The following is a 23,490-nucleotide window of genomic DNA, read 5'->3' on the forward strand; positions in this document are numbered from 1 at the left end:
ATCTGCTTACGACTACATTGTAGTTTGTTATAAAGCATTTATTAGGTGTTTATTTACTTAAGTTAATAAACGCTGTATTAAAATAAAGTGTTACCCATATTTTGTGAATCAAAAGGATTCATTCATTATTAACTGTGGAAAGAGTAGTTTTCACAAAAAAAAGGACAAATAGCACTGTGACCAAAACCAAAACCACCTCCCTGACAACTAGCAAAGTCCATCCGCTGATGAAGGCCACTAGGTGTGGCTGAAAGCTCTGGAAAATGTCCTGTGAGTGGACCTTGTGTTAAGAAAGTATTTCTATAAGCTTTTTATTTATTTTTTTTGTTTGGTTTTTTTAATCTTACACAATAAATTAACTTGTGGGCCAGGTGTGGACTGATATATTCTGGCTACATGAATGTGCAAATGAACATGAATTTGCCAAATAAAGATGATGGAAAAAGTCATTTAGTAGCAATGTAATAAAAGCAGCAATATCATACTATAAAAATATTCAGTCCTGCATTCAAAATGTTACTTCAGTAAAAGTGCATAAGTATTAGCAACAAAATGGAGGCCTGCAATTGTCAAGCCGTTATAATAATAATAATTTTATTTATAGAGCACTTTTCAAGCAATAAGAACAAAGTGCTTTCCAAAGGAGAGGAAATTCAAAACATAACAATGTTATCGACAATTGCAAGAGGTAAAATAATGAGACACAAACATACATATACACATACATGCATATATCTACACAAATAAAAAAATCTCTCAGTGAAGGAAGAAAAAGATAAAAACTCAATAAAAGAAAAAATCAAACAGGTCATGATCACAGAAATCGAGGCCATCAGCTGTTGGGAAAAGCCATTCGATAAAAATATGTTTTAAGACTGATGTGGGAGGCTGTTCCAGAGCTGAGGAGCCAGTACTGAAAAGGTTCAATCGCCTGACCCGGACTGGCAGACCTGAGGGGCTTGTTTGGACAGTACAGTGTGAGGAGCTCAGTTATATACTCCGGCATCAGATCATTCAGAGCCTTGTATGAGATTAGGAGCACTTTAAAATGGATTCTGAAAGAGACTGGAAGCCAGTGCAGTGAAGCCAAGCTAGGCCTGATGAGAGAGAATCACTTTGTTGTGGTCAATAGTCTTGCTGCTGAATTTTGAACAATTTGGAGCTGCTCCATAGTTCGATTGGTCAGGCAGGTAAACAAGGCATTACAGTAATCAAGGGGAGAGGATATCAGATTATGTATAATTCTTTCTGTGTTCCCCAGTTGATAAAAAACACGACTGGACTACTTTCTGTACATATTGACTATCCAGAATAACAAGTAGATTTTTTGTAGCTGACTTTATGTTGGGAGTGAGAGAGCCAAGGAGTGGCTGTATTTGTTTTGTGATATGTTCAGGGCCAATGATGAGAACTCCCGTCTTGTGAAAGTTACATTTTTAAGACGTTTTGGGACATCCAGCTTTTTATATCACGTAGACAGCTATGTAGTGAGGCTAATTTACTAGTGTCAGAAGGTTTAAATGGCAGGTACAGCTATGTATCATATGCGTAGCTATGGAAGGAGATGCTGTGATGACGGATTATCTGTCCCAGGGGTAACATGTACAGGGTAAACCGAATAGGTCCCAAGATTGATCCTTGTGGTATTCCATGATTAGTCAGAACTGTTCATGAGGTAAGTTCCCCAACAGAAATGAAAATTTTCCTGTTGGCTAAGTATGAGGAAAACCAGTCCAGAGCATTACACTGACTGCTTTATATAGGACTACTGCTGGATAGTTTAATATATAATAATCCATCATATTTTATGAGCCAATCATGTGTCACATCATTCTAAAAAGTAACTAAACTATAAATTGCAATATTTGCCTCTGAAATGTGGCAGTAGAATAATCATATATAAGCTATAATTATAAATCAGCATAAAATAAAAACTACTCAAGCGAAGTACCTCAAAACTTGTACTTAACTACTGTAAGTAGGATAAAGACACTGCTCACCATACACATTAAATGTATTCATCTTTATATAATCACATTATCATTGAGTTTATCAAACTGAGAATCCAAAATTAGACAGTTCTCTAAAATAGAGACTAATCTACAAGGCAAGATGCAAGATGATCCAAACGTCAGCTGAGTGAGTACAACAATAGAAACATAAGAAGCAAATGTCTCATGTGTCCCAATGTCATTTATTTCTAACCAGATAATGACAGTAGCAGTCCGCACTGACCTCTGAGTGCTGTGATTTAATTGGTTAAAAGTTTATATGACAATCCCTCCCTCACTCCGCCTTTCTGGCCGGACTGAAGACAGTGCAGCTCTGCCGTGTGATTAGACACAGGGCCTTATTGTAGGCTGGACCGGATCATTGACCAGCATTACACTGCAGGTCACGGCAGGACAACGGAGCAACAGGCTGCCAGTGAGGTCAGTGTGAGATTTGACAGCTCTGTTTTGCTTTTAAACCAGTACTCAACCTGACGACGGCGTGTTGCTAAGATACAGCTCACGAAACTAACTTGTTACTTCCTTTTTAACTATTGAGGAAACAACTGTTTACAGTCAGTTTGCTTGTTATCGCCGACGACTGTTGCACCGACCAGAGATTATGATGAATTAGGGAGAACCGATGAAAAGAAAGTGGCTGTTTGCTGAAGTGACGCTGGCAGATCGTTTATTTCCTCATTTGGGGTAAAGTTCATCAGCTTTAAACTAGAAGGAAATGACAGCTGCGTAGTGAACAGTGCGCCCTCTTGAGAAGGACATCATTTTATGTCAAAAAGCAGACAAAAGGGAGAATTTATGGGCTGAGCAATGAATGAATAATGGAAATCCTCCTCCTAGCAGCGTTGTCACAGTTTACAGTTTTACATTTGCATTGTAAGCTGCTGCTGTGGTTAAATCTGTGGTTAGAACCCACCCTTCTGACCAAATGACCCTTTACTGAAGCAACTTGTGGGCCCTAGTGCCAACCAGTGACTGATTTTTGTTTGATATGAGGTATTTTTTATACCTGGTGAAATGAAAGTATACAATATTTCACAAGAAGAAGCAGAAGATTTAGAGACATAATTCTGTGTAACAGATTTTTATTTTCCTTCATATCCCTTTAATCATATTTTGACCTATTAGATTTGTTTTGGACCCCCGACCTCCAGGCTAGCCTCTGACTAAATGCTCTTCACCTCATGCAAATTCATTTCACTGATGCCAGTGTACACTATTATAGAAAAAACTGATTACGTAAGACCGTTCCACATTTAAGAACCAAGCTCTTCCCTTCTTTGGATAATTTACTTACTTTGCTGTTTTTACCATGTTTCTTTCTTCTATCTGTTTCTTTCTTCCTCCTGTCAGATCAGGGACAGCTGTAGTCTCTTTAACCCACTGACTAATAGTGATTTCTCCTTTGTTTCAACTCCAACAATGTTTCCTATGGCAAGTATCTCAATAGTTTCCTGGTGAGATATACCAGCCTGCCCGGTAATATCAAAGGTCACATCGCCTCCAGAGGGAGCATAGCAGCTTCCATTTTTCTGGACTTAAAGAAAAAGATGTTGCTGCTCAACATTGCGAGGATGTGACAAATAGTCTTATGATGCCATAGACAGAGCACAGACAGTCTTTTTGTAGGTGCTTTGGTGGAATCGCTTCAGTGATACGATTATTTCCGAATGTCTTCCATTGTGTTGCATAATAGCCTTCTGTGTATCTGAAAATTATCTTGAGTTTATCTCACTCTTGATATCATGGAGCAGAGTGTCAGACTTTGCTTTGTAATAAAGCTAGTGAAGATCTCATCAACTGCCTCTCAGAAAGAAAAAAAAAAAACATGTTGCTCAACCAGGCTGTTGCAACAAAATGCAATTTGCAATCATTCAGAGCCTGGAGAGACTGTCTGCAGCAGCAGAGGTCATGAAAATATCAGAGAGAGTATTTTTATTCAGACTGACATCCAAAAGAACGTCTGAAATGAATAAACAGTCGTTCCATATGAAGGTCATCAGTGGTTGAAACTGCTTTTCTTCAGCGTAGTTTGTTGGATGTGTGAGGCACGTCTTTCTGTCAGCGTTACCTCCTGTCAGGTGGATGTTTAGCCTAATCTACCTGAGCATTTGCTGCAGGCTGGCACCAGGTTGCTACAGCTGTATGATCACAAGGGTCACATCCTCCTTTGACTCCTCTGCCTTTATACACGGGGTCAAGCATGCGAAGCACTCGTTAACAGTGTTCACGTAAAGACAGGTGGAGTCGACTGCTGTCTCACTGCGCCATCTGGTAGAGCACAGACAGATGCCATCCACATGTTGTGAGCACAAGAAGGAGAAGGGAAAGATCTTGCTGCTGAGGGTTCTGTCCAATCAGCTAATGTGCCTCTTCGCTTCCTTCACTGTATCTCTTCTTTATTGTCTCACGTCCTCCCACTTATACCTTTACTCACTCACTTACAAGAGATTACAGTAGCTGTTGTTGTTATGGCGATGTGCAGCTTGAGACTAGGGCTGCATCGTTTGGTCTATAACATGAACAGAAAATAATGAAAAATCACAACTGTTCCCATTATAATTCATCAGAATCCAAGTTGACATCCTCATATTGCTTACTTTCTGACCAACAAGTCAAAACCCAAAGATATTCATTTCATGATGCGTTGTTCTTACATCCAGATGTTTTGTGCCATCACCTTTTCTTTTCTTTGTCTTTTCATGACACAAAAAAAGCAGCAAATCCTCAGGAACCAGAGAATAATAGACATTTTTTCTTGAAAAATCACTTTTAACCATTTAATACATTGTCAAAATATTTGCAAATCCTTTTTTTTTTCTTTGTTTTAGTTGATTGACTAATTGATTAATTGAGTAGTCATTTCAGCTCTACATGAGACATTACACATTTATTTGTTTATGGTCATAAATGTTGCCATACTGTTTATAAGGTGGTAGCTTTAATATATAATATCTTGTGGTATTAGACCATTGTAAGCAATATTCCAAAAAATGAGCAGGACTGTTTTATGGTAATATTGGATTTTTTGTTTGATTTTTTTTTTTTTTAATTCAGTGTTATGACACATTTTTACTTGTGATTCAGTTAACTGTATTAGACAAAAACTGACACTCCCATCTGGTTGTTCTTATCCATAAACCTTAATCAATTACTATATTTATCAATATTGTGATATATAATAACATAAAGTATTGTGTGGTAGTGATCGAGGACTTGATCTATGGTGTGTCACCCATCTTGTGCAAAGTTGAGCCTAAGTTGATTTGAAAATGACATACTGTACAGTTTCTGCTCCTTAGTTCAAGAAGAATAGAAACTGGATTGATAATAGGACCATTGGTTTAATTAATTGTGGCTTTATTTTACCCTGTGCAATTGAGTTTTCATTTAAGGCATTTGTTCATTGTAGTAATGCAATAGGGTAGTTTTCACTTGAAGCAGCATTTCACTTGAGTGATTCTTATGGCCTAGTTTTCATTTAAAGCAATATGTTATATTAGTAGAAGTGCCGTATTGCCCAATATTTCACTGAAGAACTTTCACTTGATATAAATGATACCAGAGGTCCATTTTGCCCACATGCCTTCATGTGAGTTTGTGAATAATCAGTCTTCAGCATTAATGCCCTACAGGGCCCTAGTTCTTACCATTTATTCATGGCTTTTCTCTGACTCAAAGCAATCATTTCAAATTAGACAAACTTTTGCATCCCTGTAATTCTTTTCCATAATTTATCATCTCTGTATTTCTTCATGTTGTATTCATACTTTTTTTTAAAAAATATGAAAGCAAACAGCATCTCATGGACCAGTTTTTTTTTAACCTTTTCAGTCCTCCTATGTGGCCACCAAGAATTACTTTAAAAACTGACCTCAGTCATGATTAAATGTGCTATTAAAATGTCAGGCTGATATTCTTTAATTATTTTGAGTTCAAGTTGAAATAACGTAACACACAGATAATCATGAAACTGTTTTTCTCCTTAGTGGTGATATTATTAGATCTAGAAGTAAAAATAGTTATTATATTTGCACACATACTTACTGTATGTGTGTATGTCTATATCCTGTTCTGCAAAACATTTGTTCCTATTTTCATTAGCAAATTCTAGATTTTACCCAGCGTCTGATGTTAAGACTTTATTATATCAGGATGCTATTACGCAGCATCTTCAGAGTTTTAAAATGTAAAAATATAGCTGTGGGATATCAACAAGAAAAACAAAACTCCAAATATATCATTAACTGATTTTTGACTTTCAACTGAACACATAGTGTAGAGTCAGTGTTTGCTTGGCTGCACCATTTTCTTCATTTTCATGTCTTTCTACATGCAGCAGTTACATCCTCATTGCATCATAGTGTTGACAAATTAATTTATTATGGTTGAATTGCCTCTCTGCCCATATTAAGCCATCCGACAGGACTGTGATTCCATTCCCTAATTCATTAGACACTATTTCTCTGTGAGATAAAATATATCAGCCACTTAAAGAATATCAGAGAGGAGCAAGTGTTTCATCATGAATACTAAGCAATGTGAGGTGAATCTCCGTTTCTGACACTATATTCCATGTCAGAGATTGAATCCAGCAGTCACAATGGCAGACAGTGGGAAGACTAATGAGACTGGAGCTGCAGCAGCAGAACCAGCTAATGGAGACCAGCAGGTGAGGAGCACTGTGACCCAAAATGACACCTATTACAAAACTGGAGCATATGATGAACTCATTTGACGCTCAGAATTTCCCCATTTTGATAAGCCACTGTGGGAAATCAATCATTATCCCTAACAGAATACTTAAAACCTGCACTGAAAATAGCTTTATAGAAACTGGATTGTATTTCACAATTTTTAAGCCTTTTCGATGTCAATAATGGTTGTTTTTTGTTTGTTTTTTTTAATTTCCTAGACTGTTGTTTCTCGAGTGAGCAACTTGCCACTGGTCAGTTCAGCTTGTGAGGCTGTTTCCAGCGCCTACAGTACCACCAAAGACAATGTGCCCTTGCTAAAGGGAGTGATTGATGTAGCAGAGACTGGGGTCCGAACCCTGGGAGCAGCTGCCACCACCGGGTCCAAGCCTCTTCTGGACATCATAGAGCCGCAGCGTAGGTTCTGCTCTCCGTGTAAAAAAAAAATATGATGTAATATATGTGCAATGAAAGCATGTAAATTTACAATGTTAAAATGTACATATATACATAATATTGCAGGCTTGCTGCACATCGCGGGTGTGAAACTGATGTCAGATCCACTTGTTTCTTCTTCTAACAATATAATATGCATATCTTTATCTAGAGGTCTCTCAACTCTTTTACTTGATACATTTAGGATTCTTGTCATTATCAAAACATTTTATTCCTCCAAAAAAAAAAAAAAATGCTGTTGTGCACTTTTTTCAGTTGCTACAGTAAATGAATATGCCATGAAAGGACTGGATAAAATGGAAGAGAAGCTGCCTATTCTTCAACAACCAGCAGACAAGGTCAGACCATTCTACTATAATGTAGGCAACAAAACAACAAAAAAACAACATCTCCACTTTTACTTTTTCATTTTGTCCTTGGTGATGCTCCTTTTCTCCTCACCTGTTTAACTGTGTGATTGTATTGATTCATAATATTACCATTTATCACACTGAAAGTCTTCTTACAGAATAGCAGCCCTTGTAATAATGTGTGATAATCATTCCCATGGGCATGAAAAATACTTTTTTTTCTTTATTTGTTACTGATTCACGTATCAAGACACATCAAACATACAGTAATTCAGGTCAATAGTTTAACCAGCTTTCTAAATCGGTGCATGCGTTATATTAAACTACAGGTAACCATAGCAACAATGCTTACATCTCAGAATATCTAAGCAGTTACTGTAACTGTAAAAATAACTTGGCCATGGGTTGAAATTACCACAAACAAGCAAAATATAAAAGGTGACTTGTCCACAGCCTCTCTTTTTTTCCTCTTTTCACCCTGTACCTTATTTTCTCATACGGGTGCACCCTGCATTATCAGCTGCTCCTTCTAGCTATTGTCAGGATAAGAGCTATGTACCAAATACATAATAACAACACCTAGTACTCGCAGAGTGCCTCATTACCTCGTCTTTCTTCCACAGGTGGTGTCGGACACAGTGGGCATGGTGTACCAGTCAGTGACAGGGGCCAAAGACGCTGTGGTGGGGGCTGTGATGGGTGGTGTTGAACTGACCCGGGCAGCAGTCAGCGGAGGCATCAGCACCGTCATGGGCACCAGGATGGGCCAGATGGTCAGCAGTGGGATGGGCATGGCCCTTAGCCGATCTGAGGACTGGGTTGACCAGAACCTACCACTCACTGAGAGAGAGCTGGGTCAGTAGCTATCCTAAATGTGGCAAGCACGATCAGTCCGTAAAAACCAATATGTCTACTGCTGAAGTAAAGACAGGTGTGTTTTGACAGTTGGATCAAATGAAGCTGAAACAAATTTCAAAGCCAGTTTGTCAAATTTTTATCACAGATGTTAAGTAAATATGTTAAGTGGCTTATCCCCAACTTTTCGTGTAAAGCTAATAAGATAAGTAAGGAACTAAGGGTTGAATTGAGGTATATGCACATGTGATAATGCAAAGTTTATGAAATACTTATCAACAACAAAGCACTCATAATTTAGATTTAATTGTTGTCTAGAGTTAGTCTTTGAATGAACACACCAGTCAATCAAAGTGAGAGTGATAACAGGCTCCAATCCTGTGTTTCAAGTTTTGATTATACTTTTGTTTACATTTGGACCATATATTATAACTTTAACATATGTCATGCAAACAAGACTGATGGCCTTTTGAGACCTGCTACATCATCTCAATCAGATATTTGGCATTTTTTGTTCTATTCATTTTCATGTCCAACCTAAAGATACATGTAAAGAAATTGTATTAAGTTCCACATTGGAAAATGAAAAGTATGTGCAGCGACATCCATTTTCTGTTAAGCGTTAGTAATGCTACAGATTTACTTTAGGAGGAAAATGTTAAAGTTTAATGATTAGACTACGTTTTACTTAAATTTAATTTATTCACATAATTAATATGTGTGAACAGTAGGTCTTGTAGCTGTTGCCATTTACTGTGTAAGTCAGCAGCTTGCAGTCTACACTTGCGTCATTGATTTGTTGATCAAACAGCAATTTTTATGAAACTGTCCACTGTCATTATAAAGGCAAGATGGGGGTGATCGTCACAATAGTCCCTTCTGTCTGGTGTTGAGCACATGAATGGCTGATGCTATTCATAGCGAGGGGGGCAGGACATTACAATGAACTTACCTTCTGTTAACTTGGCCGGTAAACCACCTACAGTTTCCAGCACTCACAGCTTTGACACCTGCTACTGTGATGTCATGTTATGACAACCTGCCACACGCCAGTATAGTACAAATACTACAAGAGGTTGTCCTCTTCTCTGATTATGGATATGAAAAAGATGCAGTTGCAACTCTAATTAGCTGCATCAGCAAAGTACCCATGATGGTAGTACTTTGGGGATTTTGGATTTCAATGGTTACGGTGGCAAAGGCCCACAGACGCACCTGGCTTTTAAGACAGACAAAAGGAAATATTGTTACTGTGTATGAACCTTAGCCTTCACAGAAGCTAAATACTTTAACCCATTTTTAACAGATAAACCTGCAATATAAAGCTACTCTTTTGAGAATATATGAAATTAACTCTTTTCTATTTCAGCTGCTGTAGCTGAACCTGCCACAAGTGAGATGGCTACCCCATCAGCTAGCCCCAGCTACTTTGTCCGTCTTGGGAAACTCTCTGCCAAGGTACAGGAGAGAGCCCTACAGCAGTCTCTGCTCCGTGCACGGCATGCCAGGGATACTACCCATGCTGCCGTGTCTCAGATTACCAGTACTCTGGACCTGCTAGAGAGTGCACGTACCAGTCTGGGTTCTGCCAGCAACCAAATAGGAGGAGCCTCAGAACAGCTGCTGCAGCGCTGGACAGAGTGGAAGCAGAGGCAAGCTGGAGCTGGACAGACAGAGTCAGAGCCAGATGGGACCAAAGATGAGACTGAGGTCAGGCCTGTAGCATTTGGGAACTGACTATGGTATCGACTAATGGTTTCTAACCAGATTATTCTTGCATTTCACAGCCTCTAAAGTGCATATGCTGTACATGTGCAGCATGTATGCTCCAAAGTGACAAGAATACTGCTTGAACAAATGAAATAAAAAGACAAATAAAAAGGACATTTCTCTGATAGTTACAAGAACAAAACAAGAGCCCTGAAATTCAGCAATAAATCAGAGTGGCATTTTAGAGGCTGACATTTTATAATGCCATCACAGATTTCGGGACAGGAGTGATATTACATTGTGTCACCAAAATTCAGATGCCTCAGTAATGGAAGGGAATTGGGATGAATTTATATGTTAAAGCTATATTATCATATTTCATAAAATATGTCAATGTTTATCATTCACTGTCTGTTCACAGCAGCTGGAAGGGCGGGTCCTCTCCATGGTGCACAGTCTAAGTGACCAGCTGCGGTCAGCGTGCTCCAATGTGGTGTCAAGTGCTCAGGGTCTGCCAGGAGCAGTCCAGGAGCAGCTGACCAATGCCAGACGATCAGCCGAAGATCTGCACTCCTCTTTCGGGAACACCAGCACCCTCACACCCCTCCTGCTGGAGCGGAGCCGTTACCACTTGACCCAAGTACTAATTGCTCTACACAGTCTTTACCTCAGTGTATTATTTGCTGCATCAGCTAAGCTAAATATAGTTTCTTGCTTGAATTTGTATTTCCTTTTTATTCTATTTCGTCACTTAACACAATTAGTTCTTCCATTAACTTTTCATTGGTACTTAAATAATACCCCTGGGAAACACAGTAATGCATATTGTACATAAACAAACATCCATTCTGAGGATCTCCTCATTCATATGCATTTATGAAACTAGGACAGTTGAGTTTATGTTGTATTTAGTAATGTACACTTGTAACCTCATTGTTCCCTAACAATAATAAAGCTTAAGCATATTTCTGAGGTAAAGTATTTGTTAACCACAGAAATATTTGATAAAGTATTTGAGTATTTATGATAAAGTTATTGTGTGGAAAGTAATACTGATATGTTGCTATTCCTAGGTTCAGCAGTCTCTGGATGGTGTCATGGAGTACTTGCTAAACAACACACCGCTCAACTGGCTGGTGGGGCCTTTCGCACCTCAGATCACTGAGAGGGCAGAGAAAGATGTGCCGATGGAGCAGGCCGGACCACAGAAATAGACTTGAAGACTTTGTTGTGTTTCTTCATGAGTTAATTTAGTGTGGTGACAGAAGACTAATGTTTACTGTAGATGGACCATTTGAAAAAAAATACTGCATATCAGCTTTAATGAAAGAGGCCTGAAATTCATGTGATCATTACTCTTTATGATGCACTTATTAGTGAATGACACTACATTTGTGATGTGAAAGTGAATGCTATTTAATCATAACCAAGCACACTGATCTGTGGCCTGAGAGAATGTATGAATTTGTGCACTTTTATCTTTTCCAGGATAAATAACATTTGTACATCTGCTCAAAGATTATCTATGTCTGTGCCCATACTGGTGTTTGAAAGACTTTTTGATAGAGGATAAAAAATAATTTAAAGCATTCCCAGAACTAAGCCAAATTTCTGTTGTCTGCAAAACACCAAGATCATTTCAGGGGCCCTAAGCTCCCCTCGTGATAATAAAGCAGTCACGAGCGAACATCTTGACATTTGACACTTTAACAGTTCATAATGCATTTCATTTGTTTTTAAATCACCCATTTTAATTTCAGTATTCTGTGTCTGAACCTTGATGAGTTTATGGAAGCAGTTAATGAACTGTCAGTGAGCTTGACATGTTAATAAATATTTTTGGACACAGCACAGCCTCAGTGTCGCATGTGAGCATTGTCTTCAGAGTGTCATGTTTGAGTGTTTTGCTGTTATTGTGAACTTTTGTGAGCGGGGTGGTGGACTTTGCTATGCTGGGCCGTTTGACTGAAGGCTGAATCGATGCTGGGTATGACGTCATGGTCGTTGTTTCGAATGTCGGGAGCTGGCGCTGGGTAGGAGGCCGCGCGCTCTGCTGGGGACACAACTTGTACAAATCTGAAGCCCAAGGTCGTCGACAGCCGCCGGTACCTTGAATTTCAGGTACTGTCTTCACCCTAGACCGCTATGGTAGAGTCCCGCTGCGTGTAACCGATTTAAAACCAGCCGGGACACTGTCAGGGAGCCCACTGCTTTTTCGGGCTGCCTGATTATGCTAGCAGTCCAGCTAACGTTAGCCTGCTAACACGAGCCGTTTATTCGATTTAAAACAGAAGGTTTGTTTACAGTTTGTCGCTAAGGACGCCGTAGTGCTTATTTTCTTGATTTCCATCATGATGGGAGGCTACCAAGCGAGATTTGTCCTTTCTTTTTGCATTGGTATGTAGTGTCAGACAGACAAAACGTCCAGCGAAGCTGTTTGCTAATGTTACAGTGTTTGCTTTGAGCTATGCAAGCATAGGACGCCAATTGTTTTCTGCTGCGGACAAACTCAAACTGGGGGCAGTCAGCTGTAAGTTGTTTAGCTTCATTGTAGTTTTAACGTTTGCCAGATCATCGGTTAATTTTAGGGTTCCGTTGAAGTTTTCAGGGTAGTTTTGTGCAGACGTGTCTTAGCTTTTGTTCCTTTTTAGTTAACTTTGTTCTGACCAAAACATCTTGCTGTGCGGCGGAAGAAACCATGACCTAGCTGAGCTAGCGTATGTTTTCGCAGACTGTAATTTGCCTTTTGCAATGGAATTGTGCACGTCTCTTTGTACCTTTTGTTTTCATTGCTGTGCTCAGCTCTCCACCTAGTTTGAGTGGTAATGCTATAGCTTAACGTTACTACTTGTGAAACACTCCTGGTGCATTCAGCTAATGTTGAAATCAAGAGGATCATTACATTATTATGTAGCTATGTCATATTATGCCATGAATGTCAGAGATTGCTTTTACCTTATGCATTAATTTAGCTACATAATTTAAACAGTATTTTCAGTTAAGTGTGGCAAAGTCCAGTTCTGCTTTACTAGAACTGGACTTTGTCACTCTGTTGGTGTTGGACTTAATTTTTAATGATGTAGATGTGATCCTTCATTACAGCTACAATTAGCTGGTCATAACCTTAGTTTACAAATAAACTCACAGTTTGCTCCAACTCTACTCTCATGCTCCAATGCCAGTCTCCAAGCTCTTTTAGCTTAAACGTTAATAACCATGTAATCAAGCAGGGACTGTTAATCATTTTGACTAACTTCTGCAACCCCATTTTCAGGAATATCCTCTCCCATCCCCCTTACCCCCTCTGTCAGAGTATGGCTCAGGAGACCAATCAGACGCAGGTGCCAATGCTTTGCACTATGGGATGCGGTTTCTATGGTAACCCCCGCACCAACGGCATGTGCTCGGTCTGCTACAAGGAACACCTGCAGAGACAACAGGGAGGGGGGCGATCCAGCCCCCCGGGAGAGAAAGGTAGGAAGATGGGAGAGACATGACCTATAAAAAGCAGGGGGTGCTGGATATCGGTCAGTTAGGTGGAAAGGACATGAACCTGGAGCAGGGGGTCACTCAAAAATTGCACAGACATGATGGGCACTTGAATTTGCTAAAAGGGGTTGGAGAACAGAGGTAGCAGTAGCTGCCTGCACTGTGGCATCAGAAAGCAAGAGAGTGACATCTCCATCTGTTGTCTCACATTAACTCAAAATACATGTGATCATTGTAGACAAGTACTGGCAATAAATAGCACAAAATAAGATACTTAGAAACGAATGGAAAGTCATCCATGTTTAGGGCCAAAACCTCAGGTTCTGTTTTGTTCGAGCTGTCAGACTGTTCTGTCCCCACACAGCTGCTACATCACCGGCAGGATCACCAGGATCAGCTGGTGTGACTGTGGAGAACACAACCTCAGAGCCCAGCACAGAGGTGGCAGGAACCCCGCCTGAGGAACAAACAACCAGGTAAGTTGACTGAATGTTTGGAAATTTGCTCATACCTGTATTGTTTCAAAGATTGCTAAACCAGTAAATCAGTGAATCAGATATAATCTTTCTGATAAGTCATTCATCAAGTAAAAATAAACACACAATCATCTGTGTTTGTTTTCAAATGTTTTTTTTAGAATTGTTAGAATTTGAGCATTGTATAATTGTCATTTGGAGGTTTCTCTGGACTCAATTTGCTGAAATTTCTCGTCTTAAAAACAGCTGTTTGAGCATCTCTTTGCGCTTCTGTTTTGTCCGCACAGATTCACCTTTAAACTTATGGAGATATTGTGACTTATTGTGGGGGTTTGAAACAAAACTGCATTCTCATTTTGTGAAAAAATAAGTTTTTATTGTGGATGGTGTTGTCATCGGCTAGTATGGATCAGTGTTTTTTCATTCACATAGTTGTTTTGCTGATATTTTTAGAGGATTTTAGGTATAAGCATTGTTTTCTAGTGATAAACAAATGCAGCTTCAGTTTCATAGAGCTCTGTTGTTTAAAGTTGACACGGAAAGAAAAACTGAAGAGAAATGTACTTGCTTGAGGGCTTGTTCTTAAAACTGCTGCATAATGATGTTGAATACTTGTTGCAGGCCTAGTTCATTTTTTGTAATAAGGCATTTTGTGAGAGCTGTTGTATGATTTGCTTTAGTTACGCCAATAAATCAGTATTTTTGGATTTTAAAATTTAAAAGAAGGGGGATGGATGAGAAAGGAATTTGAAGATGATGGTGTTTTTGAGTTTTATGGGGCTGTTTTTAATAGATTAAAAGCAAATGTTTGTATTATTATGTGTTTTTGCTTCAGACTTTGTTATAGAGATAACTGTCCTTTTGTTGGAAAGAGACCAAACAAGATGACAGTAGACCAGGATAGTATTTAAAGTAGGAATATAAGATAGGTTTTTAGTGGATTTATTATTTGAGCAGTAACTGTACTGTAGTTTAATATAAGACCCATGATTGCATTTATGAGTTTCCTGGGAAATGCACATTACCAACATTACAGTGCACCCAGTTATCAAAGATGTTTCACTAATGGGTTTATTTTTCCCAGAATGTCTACAGATAAGTCCAAACAAGCATTTGTTCCTAGTATGATGAAATTTTGGAATTATCAGAAGGGTTTTGGGCCTGATATGTCTGGTTTGTGTAGTCGTGGATAACTGTGCACCATATATATGTATGTGCTGTCTTGTTTCTGTATGCCCTGTCTGTTAGTGGGTGCGTCTGTCTCATTAATATGATTGTGATAGAAACAGATCCAAATAATTAGTAGTCAGCCACCAGACAAACTGATGGGATGCAATGAGTATATAGCAAAGTAAAACAAGGAAAAATGCAATATAGCAAAATGTCTTGAGCTATTTTCGGTGTTCTGTGGTTGAAGAGATGTGTGGGGTTACTACAGCTATGTTGTGTGGATTGTGATTACTCCATTTTCACATAGAAGTCATTCTGGAGGGCATCAAGAGCGTCTACGTTGTGAATGAAGTTAAGAAGGCTATTACTTACATTTGCCATCTAACAAAATATACATAGATCTTTCTTCCATACATTTATTGCCAAATTAATTTGAAAAAAAAAGTAGTTATGAATATTAATTATATTTTTGAATTGGCATACATTTTCTTATATGGTCTAAAATTGTATTTTATGTTCTTGTAATGTCAGTCCCAGCTCTCCCAGCCCTGTAACTCAACAGATGACAGCTATGAGCATCTCCCAGGATTCAGGAGCTGTAGACTCTGATCGAGCAGAGGCTGAGGAGGGAGAAGAGGAGGGTACTTCCAGCAGCACAGGTAATAGAAAACTGTGGTTCTTTGACAAACCAATCAGCCCAAGTGTCACTCCACTTACAGCAAGTCAGGCTCATCGCAGGGGAGAGCAGGTTATCAATAAACAGCTAGACTGGGGGTATATCAGGTCTCGGCTAGACGTGACTGATCTACTTTGAATACAGTTTCTAAATGTCATTAGTTAGTAAGTTAGTAATGTCATCAGCTGTGTTCTTTAAGTTACCAGAGTCTACTGACTCAGTTTTTAATGCCTCAGCAATCCCTTACCTTATGTTACCTTACATAAGAATGATTCAAGTGAGGTCCCCACAGTGTGGTGTACAGATCTTGAATATGGAAAAGAAAGTGCTGGTATCAGATCAGGGATCTGTATCAAATACCCTGAGTTGAGATATCAGAAATGTGCAAGAAATTTTCTGATCGGTGCTATCCTCCACCACAGACCCTGAAAAACGCTTCTGGTTCAGCAGTAGAATTATAGCATACCAAATTGGTAAAATGATTAGTTTCCCCTTTTATTTATTTCATTTGCACTACATATTCTGTGACTTTTCTAAATCCACCAAGAAATTACAGTATAATGAAATTGTAGTTATGGCAAAGCCTCCATTCAAATGTGTAAGCTGAGGCAGAGTACAATGGTCTAGTGGCCAGAATTGGCTCCCAAAGAGAAAGAAACTGCAGACAGAATGTACAGCACCATCTCTGTCATACTTGGCCTAAAACCTTTTTCTTTAGAATCTGTCTTAGCTCTAATGTACATTTCCCCGTCTTGATCAATGCATTTTAACTTTTTGATTTTACAATGCATCTTTTGAACGTTTTACTTTGGGTCGGGGTTATCTATAGTATTTGACCTGTTAGTGTTGAACATACTTTGATCCTTTGTGCTACTATTGAATCATCCATTTCAGCATGTAAAGAATGAACTGTTTTGCACTCATTGTGCTTTGTTTCAACAGAGCCAGTGGGGGAGGCAGCACAGGCTTCTGATGGTGACCAAACCCCTGACAAAAACAAGAAAAAGAATCGTTGCTTTTCTTGCCGGAAGAAAGTGGGCCTTACTGGTAAGGAAGAATTTCATGATGCATATACACATACACACAGAGCAGTGAGCTCCTGAACTACTGACATGGATCAAAGGTTTATGAATCATGAACCGGCATTGTTGGGATTCTCCACCCCTCACCCGACAATCATAACCTGACAGCGTCTGAAATTCAGAACAATTTGTTTACAGCACCAAAGATCTTGTCATTGCACCATTTTTCATGTCATTGATGTATCTTGTGGAATCAAAAAGCACAGCACAAAAATCATTTTTGAATTCACACCACTGTCAGAAGTCCAGTGTAAATTGAAAGTAAGAATCAGTCTATCAAAATGAAAATTGTCTTTAAGTCAACTGACAGAGATGTGATCAGAGTCCCTTAACTGTTACACAACAGTGAACTGTCTTGGTTTCATTACGAATATGGAGATAATATTCATTGGTTTCTGAAATAGAAGCGATATCTTACTGCTGACTCTGATATCACTGATCAGAGCTCGCTGCTCAGTCGCTTAGAGCATCGGGCCAAGCTCACTTACAAGGCTCTCAATCTTTCCTTACATCTCAGTTGTGGTGTTCCTGTAGGATTGACTGACAGCTCCTTGTTGTTTTACATTCACCACATTCCTCCTCTGACACCATTTCAAACACAATGAATAACAGTTGCACTCAAATCATTTTAATACCGTTTTGGAAGTATCAATCACATGTAATCTAAGCTGTGGCTCCCCTAAAAACCATCTCTTGAATTCACTCTAAGTGAATGTACATAGGTTGCAGTAAATGCCTCAACTTTAGATGATTACAACTATAAGTCATTGCTAGTTTCAAGGGCTCAGAAAGATCAAGTACCTGTAACCTACATATGCAAAATCCAACCCCCAGTCTGTGGTTTGTGTCATGATTTTTCCACTTTGGTACAGAGAGCTACATACTGCAGGTTGGTGGTGCATTTCACAGTCAAAGGCATTTCACAGTGTACAGTTGGTCTACACCTTTTTCCAAAGTGGATTGCCTTAAAAACAGGCTCCAGGGGCCATTTAAAGTTCAACTGTAATATTTGTATATTAAACCTGACCCAGACCCTCTGTATGCAGTGGGCACACAATGGGCTTGTATGCAGCCTGATAGAGGCAGCACCCTCAAGGGTCTGTCGAACTCTCCATTTCTGCCCTTTCTTACTCTTAAAGGGATGTTTTATTGCACACTGTTAGCACAATTTTAGATATGCCCCGTTTAATTACTAAACCCAGACTGTGATGCTCAGAGCTGCATTAGATTTGAACCTTTCGACCCATAGAGGTCAGTGCTGCAATACATGTCTTCCATATAAGAATTAGTGTGCAATTGCTCTTTTAATATGTGATAATGTTTGCAATACAGACTTTAGACTGATTGTGTTTACTTCTCTTTATTGAAGGTTTTGACTGTCGCTGTGGCAACCTGTTCTGTGCCATTCACCGTTACTCTGACAAACACGACTGTCCCTATGATTACCGGAGTGCAGCTGCAGCCCGCATACGTAAGGAGAACCCCATCGTGGTGGCTGAGAAAATTCAGAAGTTATGAGGACTGAGTGCAAAAAAAAAAAAAAGTCTCTCTGACTTTGTGAATTTGAACAATGGCGACTTGGCTGAAAAACACCTGATATCATGGCTTCATTTGTTCATGGTAGTCTAAGACGGGCAGGGTGGGGTGGTGCGGTCACAGCCACTGTCCAGACGCTTCCCTTACTAGCATCTCCCTCTCTCTCCACTAGTGACTGTTTGCGGCTGAACCTAAGTGTTTCTGTTTGTGTGTGTGTTTGTATGAAAGTGTGTGTGTGTGTGTGCACATTTGCTTGAGAGTTGGGGAGAGAGCGGTAGGGGCTTGGTGGACATGTTGCTCTGGGGAGGGAAGGCATTTGATTTTACCCCTTTTTTGTTTCTCAACTCGGGGGATCGTGTGGGTTTATTTTTGTACAATCCCTGTAAGGTAGTTGAAATGAGACAGGGGTAAGCTGTTAAGGAATGTGTCACAGCCTGGATAACGACACTGAGGTCAATTAAGAAGGTCTAGCAAGTTTTGAAAAAAGAAAAAAAAAAACTAGCTGGGAGATTTCATCCATCAGCAAGACCTTTTAAGGGCTTTGGAATATAAATTTTTCTCCCAGAGTAAAAATGATGTCAACTTCTTGTCAAATTGGCAGATTTTTTTTTTTTTTTTTTTTTTATCCTTCTCATCTCCTCGTACCCTTATTCTATGGGTCACCACACGTTGGACTCCCAAGTCTCAGCATTTTCCAGAAATGTTTCTCTTTGATATATTGACTTATCATACTGATATTGGGTGCATGAACATTGGAGGGGGGGGTTGGGGGGTGGGTTAGGGGAAGGGTAACTGAGAACCTTGACTTACCTGAGTGATTGAATTCTGTGTTTTGTTTTTTGTTTTTTTTTGTTTTTTTTTTTTCTTTCTGTTTTAATGAGCGTATGACATCAGAAGATCTATATTAATATATTGTAGTTAGCTTGAATTGTGTGATTGCATTCTATTTATTTTTTATCGTTTGGTTGGTCTGTGCTGGAGGATTGGCAGCATGTGTCAGCAAATCAGTACGATTTGCATTTAACCTTTTCACTTATATTTAAGTAATTCCATCTTGATTATATAACCATTGAAGAAAAAAATACACAAGCTCTGACACGATGGAGTAGAGTCCAGTTAAGCTGTTAGTTACAATTGTGCAGTAAAACGTTATTTTGGATTTGGAAACAAAGCACAACAAAGTGTGTCAAACTGCAGAGCACAAAATAACGTGCCACACCTACTCAGTTTTGTTCAGCATCTGGGTCATTTGCAGTTTATACTTGATCAGTATAGCAGGCTAACTGAAAAAAAAGGCCTGCATGATTGACCGATGAGATGTTAGTAAGACAGTTTGTTCCTCTTGAATGCCCTTTTTCGTTCTGTGGAGTCACAGAGTGGAGCTCCATGTTTCTCTAACCACCAGCAGACCACTGACACATGCTGAATGAAAACTGACCCGGGTTGCAGTTAGTCTACACATCGACACACCTTCTTTCTGCTCAGCTAAAGTAAAGATTGCCGCGATGCTACAGAGCTGCGCGCTGTGCTTTTACGATGTGCTCGGATTCAGACGAGTCTTTTACCAAGAAGACCGCTTCTAGCTAGCTTCTTCTAGGAAGATCAACTTAAAATGCATGTGTGCAGTCAGAACATATGAGTTACTGTTTGGTAACTGACTGCACAGTTAGAAATGAAGCTGGAATGTTTAAAAAGCCACACAGCAGTAGCACAATGCATGGCTGGTTCAAGTTAACAGGACTCTACTGTTTTGTTTTGTTTTTCCAAATGTAAATACCATATGGCTCCTATTCATATAGTATAATCTTAATGTAGATTTTTGCCAGGTAATAAAGGTGGGGGACTATGGTGAAGAATAGTACAATGTGTATAAAAGTGCTTTTCATAATTATCCAAACAAAAAAAAAGAAGAATGTGCTGCAAATGGCACTGATTTTATTCCCCCATCTTGGTTCCCCCTTTTGTTTACAAGATATTTGCCACATCATCTGCCCATGTAATGTCCAAAGTATTTTCAAACACTGGCTCCACCATGAGTATCTCCTGTAGGCCACATGGCTTCTATTTTACAATAGTCAGATTGTTAACAAGCCCCTGTAAGCTGTATTAACCTCGCTGAATTACACAGTATTCCAATCCTTGCTTTTTATCCTGTTACTGATTCTATTCATAGCATAGTGATATTACAGAGAGTTTAAAAGGCCCCTTGTGAGATGTAAGGGGTGGGGGGGGGTCATCTTTTCATTATCAAAAGCTTTCCTTGTAAATGTTGCTTGATCTTGATCATTAAATATTTATGAAAAAAGCTGTAGAAAAGTTGCAAGGAATTGGCAGAGAATGCATTTTCTAAATAAGCCAGCGCAGAATGTGTTGGACGTTAATGACTCTTTTCCTTGTATACATCGAATATCATAACAGGATCTGGTCGAATTTAGCTCTGGCTACTATGATTGGAAAATTTGCCTTTATCAGAACTCCCATTAAAGTCTTAGTGTTTATAATGGACATGTGGCTTTGTGACTTAATATGCCGACACTGAGACTGTTTACCTGAGATAAGTTGGTCATCTTAAGTCCTTGACTGTGGTCTGATTTCTTCCTCCATCTCATCACTTGTGGAAAATTGAAATTCAGAAGGAGTTTATGGGGGTTCTTGAGTGATGATTATATACAAGGAAAATAATTGTCATATTAAGGGGAACCTGTGGTTGAAGCAGTTTGATGTTTCTTATGTAATCTGAATATTGAAGCTTGCCTGCTGGGTTGATAACCATAACAAAATATTGTCTCCCACAAAACGATGGTCATCTTTCCTTTACAGATTGATCGTTCTTTCAGAGTCATTCCCTTCCTTGGAATGATTGTTCAGCCGATGTAAATCGTGTGGATTTCATGGTTTACACTTTCTGTTTTCTATTGACTGCTCATATCACACCCTCTTTTTTTGAATAAATGTGAGCAGTTTGAATGTAAACCACCATAATTCATACAATAAACTGTAATGTCATTTATCAAATTATACTTAGCCCTGATATTGACTATGACTTTGGGCAGAGGATGGAGGCCCATTTTTCTTAACATGCGATTTGAGACAGTTGGATCACTAAAACTGTTTTTGTTTTTGATGAAGGACTCGGCACCAGCAATTAGGGCAACAATACTTAAATAATCTAGATATTATCAGTACATATTGTTTTCTTCCTTCTGTTCTGTTGCTTTGATAGAGTTTTGATGTCTTCAATCCTGTCTTTAGCACAATGTTTTATAATCAATGTCTTCATCATGCAAGGGTTTTGATTGATGATAATAATGATAAACCTGCCAGTTATGATGAATCTGGTTAGAATTCTGTTTCACTGCAGAACCGAAGACAAATGAAGATGAGTTGATTCATTTTTGTCTTTCAAGATGAGCTTGAGGGACATCACATGAAATCTGCAATGTTCACAGAGCTGTAGTTCCTGTCCCTTGGCACTCCAGTCCCCCAGAAACACCACCAGATATCTTTTTATTTTGTTTTTCTTTAAAGATTTAGGATTGTATGATGTGTAAGAGTAAGTACAAAACAATAAAATCGCAAAGTTTATTTTAAATTATACTTGTCTTTTGTATTTTTTTTATGCATTTTAATGTGCTAGATGCTCATGGAAATGCAGTCTTCTGGTAAATAAACAGTGATTTTGTTCTTTGTGTATGTAGTGGTTTAGTCACAAGCACTCATAGAGTAGGTTCTGTGCTGCTCCAGTGCATCTACATACAGTGGCCCCTCTGCTTTGTACTTGTATATTGTTTCAGACTCAGCAAAACACTGTAGGCACAAATGGTACCACACAATAGTGCCTAATGTTCAGCTTCAATGTATGCCGTATGAGGAATAGTCATAAGGGCCAATCAACTGCACTGATTTTAAAACTCTGAAACACTCAGTTTATCTAATGAGACCAAATTATCAATCAGGAAATTAGGTTTTTTTTGGGGGGGGGGGGGGTTAAAGATTTTCAAAAAATTTATGAAAACAAATTTGACCAAATCATGTCAATGTCAAATTCTCACATTTCACCATACAAAACTTAAAATAATTGATGTCCAAGTAAAAATGGAAACCTTTCTCTGGAAAAATGAAAAGTGATGGATCCATTGACCCTTTAACTGTAGACATTTTGACTTATAGGAAGCACATAGGTGTAACTTGTAACATTAATCATAGTTTTAATCAAAGTGTCCCAGTAAGCCATACCAATGAAGCAGATAGCAGGGTCCCTGAACTAAATGGAGTGTCGCCATCATTATGGTTATTAATGCTTGATGCTGACACACACACACACACCTGAGCTTTTCCTGCTATAACATTAAAATATAATAAATAAAGTCAGAATTATTGTACAGGTACATAATCTTGCTGGTGCTGTCAGACAAAACATAAGTACTGAATATCAGTGGTATGGACATTTGTGCATATGTATTTATATTTTACACTTTTGTAAACCAAAGTAGATTTTCTAACATCATTCTTTTGTCTCCTTGAAAGGTATAATAATGAAAATGCCTGCACATTCATGGTCCACCTACACAGGTGTTTTCACTTAATTTGCCTGATTAGACCTCCTCCCAGGACCATGTGGGTGTACACTTGATTTGGTTTTGTTGTCCCTGAAAAGATCAGATAGCTTGGACCTTTTTAAGTAGGGCTGTGCAATATGACCAGAATCTCATATCCTGATATAGGTCATTTTATATCCCGATAACGATACATATGATGATATAGCACATTTTCTGTAAATTCAATGAATAAATAGTTTCTGGTCTGGTCTACACTCATTACGTTACTATAAGTACAATAAAAGCTTTGCAAGTAAAAAGCTAAGGAGTAATTTATCAATGTAATCTGCGCAAAAGATGGACAGACTCCAAATGATGAAAAATATTGCTGTGAAGAGTGTGATTTTTTGCAACACAACAAAATAATCAATAGAGCATAATATGAAACG

General features: G+C 38.8%; 2 protein-coding genes across 7 annotated transcripts; both read left to right on the plus strand.

Moving 5' to 3' along the window:
- Positions 1-2,290: 2,290 nt before the first annotated feature.
- plin3 (perilipin 3) lies at positions 2,291-11,922 on the plus strand. Of its 3 annotated transcripts, none has more exons than XM_044360682.1 (8): positions 2,291-2,432; positions 6,592-6,681; positions 6,925-7,120; positions 7,415-7,497; positions 8,133-8,364; positions 9,734-10,074; positions 10,496-10,714; positions 11,148-11,922. In XM_044360682.1, exons 2-8 carry the CDS (start codon positions 6,613-6,615, stop codon positions 11,286-11,288), a joined length of 1,281 nt encoding a protein of 426 aa, XP_044216617.1. In that variant the 5' UTR covers positions 2,291-2,432; positions 6,592-6,612; the 3' UTR covers positions 11,289-11,922. The 3 variants fall into 3 exon arrangements, with proteins under 3 accessions (XP_044216617.1, XP_044216619.1, XP_044216618.1); XM_044360684.1 differs by having other exon boundaries at positions 10,499-10,714; XM_044360683.1 differs by lacking the exon at positions 2,291-2,432 and adding an exon at positions 2,481-2,696.
- A 141-nt stretch (positions 11,923-12,063) lies between these two features.
- Positions 12,064-22,095, plus strand: zgc:77486 (uncharacterized protein LOC405808 homolog). 4 transcript variants are annotated; one of them, XM_044360685.1, is made up of 7 exons: positions 12,064-12,195; positions 13,349-13,548; positions 13,928-14,039; positions 15,741-15,868; positions 16,828-16,932; positions 18,337-18,438; positions 21,911-22,095. In XM_044360685.1, the coding sequence occupies exons 2-7, from the start codon at positions 13,389-13,391 to the stop codon at positions 21,958-21,960; spliced, it is 657 nt and encodes a 218-aa protein (XP_044216620.1). In that variant the 5' UTR covers positions 12,064-12,195; positions 13,349-13,388; the 3' UTR covers positions 21,961-22,095. The 4 variants fall into 4 exon arrangements, with proteins under 4 accessions (XP_044216620.1, XP_044216624.1, XP_044216623.1 ...); XM_044360688.1 differs by lacking the exon at positions 12,064-12,195 and adding an exon at positions 12,259-12,471; XM_044360686.1 differs by lacking the exon at positions 12,064-12,195 and adding an exon at positions 12,478-12,604.
- The last annotated feature ends 1,395 nt before the right edge of the window (positions 22,096-23,490 follow it).

Source organism: Thunnus albacares, chromosome 9 (genome assembly GCF_914725855.1).
Source record: "Thunnus albacares chromosome 9, fThuAlb1.1, whole genome shotgun sequence".
Classification (NCBI taxonomy): Eukaryota; Metazoa; Chordata; class Actinopteri; order Scombriformes; family Scombridae; genus Thunnus; species Thunnus albacares.

What these genes read in the sequence shown, in the direction of transcription:
- plin3 (XM_044360682.1), top strand. Translation starts at nt 6,613, where the DNA reads ATGGCAGACAGTGGGAAGACTAATGAGACTGGAGCTGCAGCAGCAGAA. An exon ending in GGACATCATAGAGCCGCAGC is followed by an intron (nt 7,121 to 7,414) that starts GTAGGTTCTGCT and finishes CACTTTTTTCAG; the next exon opens with TTGCTACAGTAAATGAATAT. An exon ending in GGACCAAAGATGAGACTGAG is followed by an intron (nt 10,075 to 10,495) that starts GTCAGGCCTGTA and finishes GTCTGTTCACAG; the next exon opens with CAGCTGGAAGGGCGGGTCCT.
- zgc:77486 (XM_044360685.1), top strand. Translation starts at nt 13,389, where the DNA reads ATGGCTCAGGAGACCAATCAGACGCAGGTGCCAATGCTTTGCACTATG. An exon ending in CAGCCCCCCGGGAGAGAAAG is followed by an intron (nt 13,549 to 13,927) that starts GTAGGAAGATGG and finishes GTCCCCACACAG; the next exon opens with CTGCTACATCACCGGCAGGA. An exon ending in GGGTACTTCCAGCAGCACAG is followed by an intron (nt 15,869 to 16,827) that starts GTAATAGAAAAC and finishes TTGTTTCAACAG; the next exon opens with AGCCAGTGGGGGAGGCAGCA.